This window comes from Orycteropus afer, unplaced genomic scaffold (genome assembly GCF_000298275.1).
Source record: "Orycteropus afer afer isolate SDZICR_OR568_19922 unplaced genomic scaffold, OryAfe1.0 scaffold00001, whole genome shotgun sequence".
In the NCBI taxonomy this organism is placed as follows: Eukaryota; Metazoa; Chordata; class Mammalia; order Tubulidentata; family Orycteropodidae; genus Orycteropus; species Orycteropus afer.
Genome location: NW_006921588.1, coordinates 33,364,414 through 33,373,832, shown reverse-complemented (window position 1 = coordinate 33,373,832; position 9,419 = coordinate 33,364,414). Strand labels below are relative to the sequence as shown.

At 37.8% G+C, this 9,419-nt stretch overlaps 1 protein-coding gene across 1 annotated transcript in view; it reads right to left on the bottom strand.

Annotated features, from left to right (window-relative positions):
- Positions 1 to 9,419, bottom strand: part of STK39 (serine/threonine kinase 39) — a 408,683-nt gene that overhangs the window by 281,943 nt on the left and 117,321 nt on the right. Inside the window, exons 4-5 of the mRNA XM_007946961.2 lie at positions 8,175 to 8,316; positions 6,671 to 6,726 (exon numbers count right to left, since the gene is read on the bottom strand). Coding sequence (XP_007945152.1) covers positions 6,671 to 6,726; positions 8,175 to 8,316 — 198 coding nt within the window. The remainder of the gene's footprint in view (positions 1 to 6,670; positions 6,727 to 8,174; positions 8,317 to 9,419) is intronic.

Below are 9,419 nucleotides of genomic sequence, written 5' to 3'. Positions count from 1 at the left end.
GGGTTTGAACCACCAGCCTTCTGGTTAGCAGTCAAGTGCCTTAGCCACTATGCTACCAGAGCTCCCATAGGAAGCACTTAGTACAGGTTAATTATTGGTTTTATATCTACAGCCAATAAAAATTTATATAATTGTCACAGAATCTGTACTATTGGTAAATAGAAATAAGCATATTTGACTTATTTCCCACACTTTCTAACTGCATAATATAACAGGTGAGGGTTTCTCATGGTCTGGACCTGGCCCCCTAATCTTCCCTTTTCTGATAAAAAGTTCTGAAAAGAAGTTTATGGCAGAGTGAGTGATTTTAAAAAAATAAAAATAAAAATTATGCTGTCCATGAGGATGGCAAAAATATCTTTTTATTTTTAAAATCATTCTCATAATAATACTCTCAAGGTAGCTAAATGCATAGCACATTTAAACAAGTAAGTACAAACTTCTCCCTTGCTTAAATTTATTTCAAGAAACAGGACATGAAGGGATAAAGATGTAAAAGGAAAAGAGCAAAAGCAATCGAGTTAAAAGCAATGTATTCTTTGTCCAGATAGAACAGGTGCCAACAAAAAGAGACAGTCCAGCTCCTGCTGTTATTGTGAGTCTGCCTTCTGCCCTTCACCCTTCTCCCCTACTTCACCCACTGAACCCAAAGACTCCTGGTCCTAGTTTTTGTTCTGTCCATGACCAACTGCATGGCCAGGCAAGTCAATCTGCTATAAAAATAGGGAAACCAGTACCATTTGCCTGTTTCAAGGAAACACTGAAAAGTTTATCTTTAGGCAATATCCTCATTTTATGGTTAAAATTTTTAAATGTTAAGTTTCAAATACTATATGACTTCAATACTGTGTTTAAGTAAGAGGATAAGTAGAAAATTAAATGTGAATTCTAGGAAGGTATTCTAGGTCTGGAGATGCAAAAACTGTCCATTTAAACGTCGGTTAACCCACCATTACTGAAATGGTATCTTCAGTTTACGTTAGTACAAAAGCATGAAGTCACAGATACAAAAAGGAGACCATGAAACCCTGCCGTGGCCGTAACACAAAGTCCTCACTATGTCGTAGGCCCTGGTCTAGGCACTTTACACAATGACTCAGTTAGTCCTCATAACAGCACCATGTAGAAGGCCTTCTGAACATGCCTTTCTGAACACAGCTGTCCCCAGTGTAACCATGTACTGGTGTCACTCAACACCACCACCCATAGTGAGGAAAAAACCCGAAGGCCTAAGAGGGAATGAAAAAGTCAGGAAATCTGACCTCAGGGAATCCAAACTAAAAAAAAGAAAAGGGCAATGTGTTCCAAAAAGCCCAGCAAAGGAGCTCAGATCAGTACTCTGACAAGATTAATGGGATTAGGTGGCTGTCAGAGAACCAAGTGGCAGAATAAGGCAGGGCCTGACCTGCCTTCTCATTTCAATGGCAGTTCCCTGTGATTTTGATCCTCTTAGTGAGAAATGATCATTTCATCACAGAACAGAGAAAATTAGTTATACTTCCTTATCAGCTTAGAGTGAGATTAATGACAAGTTAACTTCCAAGTTCTATAATTAATAAGTGTTACCTTTTTATAATTCATAAATCTCCTCAGAGCTGAACCTCTTGCAAAACAAAATTGAGATTCACATGATCTCCAGGCAGTGCAAGGGAGAGTGGGCCTGATCTTGTTAGCTGTAGTGTAATAGTAGTAATAACAGCAGCATCAGTAGCGGCAGCCCCAGTACAACAGTAGCTGTTAATGATATTTAGCATGTGCCTACCAAATGCCAGTCACTGTGAGGATCACTGGACATGAACAGCCTCATTTGATTTCACCAAAAAAAAAAAAAAAGATGGAGTAGGGTATGTTTTTCATCCCCCTTTTACACAGAAGGAAGTCTTAAAGAGGTTTAGTAATTTGCCCAAGGTAATGGAGCTAATAAATGGTGGCCTGAGAATTTCAAGAATTTCCCTGGGTAGAGTAAATGGTTAATGAGTTCAGCTGCTAATGAAAAGGTTAGAAGCTTGAGTACACCAAGAAGCACCTCAGAAGAAAGATCTGACAACTCATTTCCAAAAAGTCAGCCTATGGAGTACAGTTCTACTCTGACACTCCTGGGGTTTCCATGAGTTGGAATCAACACAATAGCAACTGAGAACTAGTGAGAATTTTAACCACACCAGTTGATTCCAGAGCCCCTATTCTCACCCACCACGCAGCTCTGAGGCTACACAATGTGAAACTTTTGTCCACTTTTTTTCAGCTTTCACTTGTTTAAAGTGTTTTTTCAAACTGTGCCTTGCCAACGGGACGAGGGCCAAATCCCTAGAGTGAGGACAAGATACGTACATAAGGCATTTACTTAGCAGCTTGAGAAAAAATTCAGCATTTATGACCATATTAATATGAGTCATAAAAGTAGGCAAGAAGGGGTTAGATGAATCAAGAATGAACTAAGATTGATTAATTACTGAAGCTGGTGATGGGACCGTGCGGGTTCATCTCACTCGTCTCTTGGCTTTGAGCTACGTTTTTAATTTTCACAATAAAAGATTAAAATTCGCTCTTACTTATTTAGAGTTTGTCAAGTTTGAGTCATTTTCTTTAACTTTGTCTTAACTAGGTCATACTTTTACGTTGTTAAAGTTCAAAATGTTGTAAAAGACAAACATTAGTCTCACTCCCACTTGACCATGCTTCTGCTTCTTTGTATTTTGTTGTATACACACATTCTTATTTCTCCCCATTTCTTTCACAAAAAGAGGTGCATACATTGTTCTCCACCTTGTTTGATCTACTTAACCATGTATCCTAAAGATTTTTTTCATGTCAGTGAATAGAAAGCTTGTTATTCTCCTGTACAGATGGTAGGTACTCCACAGACACACCACGTATTCACCAGCACACTTGAGTAGTTTGTAAATGTTTGCTATCGCAAACAATGTCCCAGTAAACACCTTCTACACGTGTCATTCCAAGCATGCCCAAGGATACGTGGAGGACAGATCCTCTGTAGTGAGGTGGCTGCAGTGGTGTACTAGTAAATGTTTAACAACCAGTTCTCCTTCAAATAGGAGCTCTGGAGGCTTAGTGGTTAAAGTATTAGGCTGCTAACCAAGAGGTCAGTGGTTTGAAACCATCAACTGCTCCACAGAAGAAAGATGAGACAGTCTGCTATACAGTTATTAGTTATACAGAACTTACACAGTTTCATAGCTTTGAAACCCTATGGTGCAGCTCTACTTTGTACTACAGGAACACTATGAGTTGGAACTGACTCAATGGCAGTGGGTTTGGTTTTTGGTATCCCTAAAATAAGGCCTTGATTGAGGCATCTGCTGATGTCCATGGTGTAAATACTCCCACCATGATTGTTTTCAAGCTCTCAGTGTGAATCCATTGAACATAGAGTTGGGAAAACATGTGTGGCAGTTAAGTCTGTGTGTCAACTTGGCTGGGTTTGGTTCAGTGGCTGGACAGCTGGATGAAGTTATTCCCCATGGTGAGATTGGTTAAGCAACTCCATGGTGGAATCTATTAGAGCAGCTGAGTAGCTGCTTTAGGGATGTAGTCTGCTTCCAGTATATAAGAAGCAACTTTGAGGAAGGTCTCAAGCTGATGGCATGCTTGAACCCTGCATGTAGCTGAGTCATTGTTCAACAGCCCTGCCAATCTTGGGACTTTTAATGGACTTGAATTAATGGCCTGCCATATGATTTGGTAATATTGGGACTGTGCCTTTTTACTTGTCAACCTTGGGTTTGTCAGCCTCAGCAACCAGGAGCTGTCTGAGTAAGGAGATGCCTCTAGCTTCAGTGGACCAGGAGCAAGAGGCAGAGCTGAAGTACAAGGTCAGGAGGCTTTCACCCAGCCCCTAAAGCCTAGAATTTTGAATTCAGATTTCTGCCTCCAAAATTGTAAAAATAAGCTCCTGTTTGTTAAAACCATCCCATTTGCGGTATATTCCTGTCAGAGCAGCACTAGGTAACCAAAACATGCATACATATACATCTTGTGAGTTGGCTTCAGCACAACACTGGATTGTTGGATCACAGTAAATGCATCTGATAGATAAGATTCTATCAGCATTCTAAATGCGTTCTGACAGGTATGTTAAATTTCACTTCACTGCACTACCACCAACAATATATAAAACTGCCCACTTCCCAAAAGCCCCACCTATAGAATGTTGTCAAATTTTTGGATATGTGAGAAATGGCGTCTCAACATCATTTTAATCTTAAGTTTTCTGTTTTGGAGTGAGGTTGAGCATAGTTTCATATGTCTGACAGCCATTTTTCTTTCTCATTTAACAGCCTGTTTCTGCCCATCACCTACTTTATTGGTTGTAATAAGCACTTCAAACATTTATTTATTTGTTGCAACAGCCCTACAAGTAGGAGTAGATCCAGGTTTCATGAGACATGAAGCTTATACAATTTGGGGGCTCTCCTTAAAACAAAAAATACAAAATTAGGTATAAACTTGAGTATTTATTTAGAATTGAAGAATCATTATCAATTCTCTATAGCTTAGGGATTCAGGTTCTTTCTTCTAAAATATTTTTAGACAGTTTAGTAAAATTCATAAACAGAAATACTTCCTGATTGTAAACTGGATTGTAGCTTCCTCTCTTCAGCTACAACCCTCTGAAACTCCTAAAACCGTGTTGTACTCACAGGAGCCTGAAGTTTAAGCTTTAAGTCTGCACAGAAAAACCTGTATCTGCCTAAACCAAAAAAAACAAATTCACTGCCATCGAGTCGGTTCTGACTCATACCAAGCCATCCTTGGGTTTCCGAGGAAGTATCTCTATGGAAGTAGATTGCTCAATCTTCCTTCTGAGGAGTGGCTGGTGGGTTTGAACCACCAGCCTTCTGGTTAGCAGAAGTGCCTTAAGCACTACATCACCAGAGCTCCCTGCCTACAACATAGATGAGGAAACTGAGGCTTAAAGATAGGTTTGTGACTCAGGATTGTTTGATTACAAAGCCTCTGTGCTTAACTGATACAGAGTGCCACCTCAGGAGTCTTAAACCAACTACTGCATCTGAGTAAATCTAACATTTCAAAAGGAAGAACTGATAAAGGATAGCACTTTCGACATTAGTTCTCCAGAAAAGAAATGTTTAATTTGAAACAAATTCCCAATTTCTCTTTTGTATTTTCAAGATGCACTTTCCTTCCTTAAAATTTAAAAAAAAAAAAAAAAAAAAAATTAATAAAGAAAAAGTTTGAAAGTCTCCTTAAAGGCACCTAACTAAATACAGAGCCAAGGGAGTCCTGTTGAAGTGACTGTTAAGCTTTCATCCACTAACTGAAAGGTCTGTAGTTTGAATACACCCAGCAGCTCTGTGGGAGAAAAGGCCTGGCAATGTGGTCCTGTAAAGATTACAGCACAGGAAACTCCATGGGACATTCTACTCTGTCATACAGGATCACTGAGAGTCACAACTGACTTGACAGCACACAACAATAAATACAGAGCCTTAAGTCACTGTCCTGCTTGTCATACAAGCCAGGGGCATCCTTTGACAGGTTTTTTGACACCTAGAGGTAGGGAGCAAGTCAAGGAGATCCTTACAGCTTATTCCTGTGTTGGTTGGTTGGTTGGTTTTCTGATGAACTCCTGAATATCTAATAATAACACTACATCCTCATACTTATCTAGAAACAAAACTGAGACCATGGAATGATTGTCTTTGGCCTAAAAGCTTAGATATTTAAAGCCCCAAAACCTATGCTAGAAAATAAGATTCTTCTCACTCCATCCCAAAATTCTTCCCATTTCAACCCCAAAATAAGCAAATTAGGCTAATTAAACATTTGGGCAAACTCCAACATTCTTCAACAACAGAAGCTAGATCAGTGATTCTCATCAAGGATGTTGCCAGAAGGTGTTGATAATATTTAATACCTGCAAGCCAGAAGTGGACATCCTGTAATGAGAGGGACAGTCCACTTCAGGGCAGGACTGTCTGACCAAAATGCCAAAACCATCCACTAAGACGCAAGCCCTGATGGCTAGAAGGACGGCTGAGACAAATCTCCTTGGATATGAGGTAAAGTGAGAGTTAGTATGAATGTGGCTCTATCTTATCCCAAACCTTTCAGTTCTAAGACTCAGAAACAAAATGAGAGGCTCTGAGCATGGAAGCACTTCCTGACACATTCACTCAACACTTATTGTATCTGTATGCCTGTAACTGTTCAAAATACCCACATTGGGTCAGATTTAAGAGTAAGGTAAGTCTAGGTTTTAAAAGTATACAATTCTTTCAGCACTCTTCAGAAATAAAAGGCTTTTAGTTAACGTGTACTAAGTTTTGAACTTTCAAGCTCATAAAAAATTTTTTTCAAAAGGTGCTTTCCTTGTGGTTATACAAAATATCACCACTACTCAATTGGAAAGGCAGAAAATGTAGTAAAATTGAAATTATGGTTCTTTATCAAAATGCTATGCACTAAAATGACATTATTTATAGGATGATCTAATGGGGATTTATCAAAATAGGAACACAAGTTAGGCCTCAGATCCAAACATTCTATAAACATATGCTGTGTAAAGCAAAGATACATTTCTAAAACAGATTACATGCATTTATTCATTTCATAGGAATGATTCTATATCCTTTAAAACTGTAACACTCCTATAAACAATACAGAATGTCCATCTCCATCTATTTACCTGCTATTTGTACCGAACCATCCTCACCCAAAAGAATATTTCCAGCTTTCAAATCCCTTTTAAAAAGAAAGAGAAAAATTAATTGTGGAATACAGAAATTCAGCACATCACTCAGGAAGATTTTAAACATACCATGTAACACAGCTATGTATAATACATAAACGAGTATTATGTGAGCCGATTATTTTATAAATGTATCACAGCTTTAAAAAATCGTATCACAGATTTTAAGGTACACTGTGATTTTATAGGGACAGCTAGGATTTTAGTAACAAGTATTTATATGAAATCATTATCCAGATTTAATTAAATGACTTGTGAGTAAATTCTTTGTTTTATGTTATAGCATTAGAGATTATCTATCAGCTCATAACTCTGTCATTTTATCAAGAATCAAAGCTTGGTCTACGTAAAGCTGTTCAGCTGCCACTTAAATTTGTCTCTTGGTGCAATTCAAAATTAATCCTATTTCCTCTTAAACAATGCATTAATCAGTCTCTCTTCTGGATAGATACTGATCATATAATACTAATTATAATATTATATAATGTTTCGTATTCTACTCTTCACTATAGAAAAGTTTTAACACTTAATAAAAATAACAACTGACTATCTAGAATTGATTTCTAAAGTAATAAACTTTAGATTATTGAAAACAGATATTCGTTAACTATACAGTTCACTTATACTTCTTCCTTCTTCGACATATTAGATTTATTCAAATATGATAGCTGGTTTAAAAGACCACTGGGGAGGCACTCTGTGCATCAGTTAACCACAAAGCCTTTGGAATACAGTCTTAAGCCCTGTGTTGCACCTACAAGCCTGTCTCCTCATCTGTGAAATGGTGACAGTAATGTGTGCCATTTAGGCAGACACACATTTATTATAATAAACTTTATTATATTAAAATAACACTATAATAGAATCTAGCATTATATGAAAATAACAATATAATACAATTATAGTACTATCAATAAATGATTTATTCACTTGAAACTAATCTTAACCACCTACATAGCATTAAGTCATTTGAAACATCATGTACCCATATTTTATGCTGCTTGGCTATTTCAAAAAGCTAGTATTTATGCCAGAAAAGAAAACAAAATTAGTGCTTCCTCCTTCCCTCTCACCACATGTCAAGAAAATTAATACATTACAATGTTTGGAGCATTCCTGCCTATATTAGAAATTCAGACAAGCTATCAAGTACAACTGAGTACACTGCAAGAGTAGTATATTCATTGATTTTTTAAATGAAGTATTTTTCACTCATACTTTTTTTATTCTGCTATTATTGCAGTGAAAGCAGATAAACCAGTTCCGAGGACACCAATTTAATTAATCAAAATGTAGTCTTCCCTTTCTTTCCCAGGTACTTATCTTATGCCCCCCACCTATTAGTCAATGCCTATCTGCAGCATGTGTTTTCTTAGTATTCTTTACCAATTAGGACACTACACCTAAACAGCTGAGTTTAAACACTATTGAGAGGTCATACCTGTGAATCTGACCATTTCTGTGTAGATAGTCTAAGCCTTCCAAAACTTCTTTAAGAATCGTTGCTATTATCGCCTCTTCCAGAACTCCGTTCTTGTGTTCTCCTCGGTTGACAATGTATTTTATGATATCCAACATTGAACCTTTGCGGACAAAGAATTGAAAGAGTAATTTTATAAGCACCTTTGTTACCTTTCCAGGATAGAGCTCCACTCTTTGGAAAAATAAATGAGAACATCAAAATGCATTTTTCTTTCTGTTCATTTAACTCAAATATTCCCTGTTGTTGTTGTTGTTGCTGTTGTTGTTGTTATGTGCTGTTAAGTTGGCCCTGACTCATAGCGACCCCTCTTGGGTTTCCGAGGCAATATCACTACAGAAGTAGGACTGCCCAACCTTCCTTCCGAGGAGTGGCTGGTGGGTTTGAACTGCCAGCCCTCTGGTTAGCAGGCATACAAATAATTGTACTGCAGCCCTGTGACCAGAAATGCAACCTTGAGAGAGCATTTTCAGTGTTACCTTAATGAAAAAGATTCTGGGTAAGAAACCCAGAAGATTTTTCTGGGCCACTTCAAGATTGGTCCCTTTTCCCAACACATACAATTAGAATCAAAAGAGGATTCAAGATATCAGAACTGAAAGGGAAGGGAAGAGGAGTCTAGGAGAAAAGAAAGCAGTACGCCTCTAAGAGAGAGAAATAGCTCTTCCTTAGCACCTAAAACACAAGTGGAGAAGGTGGGGGGAAGTATGTTGCCTCTAGATCTCAGCTTATAACCAGAAGGTTCTTTTCTGTGACTCTAGGCAATCTTTATTTTCATTTACCTGATGGCTGAGATACTGACTTTCATAATAAATAAATACTCAGTACATTGTTACTATAAACAGATTAGTATCCTTGGCACTGAGAATTCATGTCTCAACACATCTTAATTAATATTCCAAACCTCCTGGACATTTTAAAAGCCATAATTACCTGAGGTTCAACATTGCTGAAGAGTGAACAAATGGCTTACCTCATGATCTGAATTTGGCTCTAGGCTCTCTATGATTAACTAAGAGGACTGAGTTTTCCCAACCAATACTGCTACACCAGACTAGCTGCCCGTCCCTTATTAAGAGATTCGATGAAATATAATGTTGTAGAAGAAAACAAATGAACATTTTCCTGCTCAAAGAGACACAAAACTTCTGTTTATCCATTGACCTTTGGATTTTGGGTAATTTCAAAAACAGCAATTCCAAAACA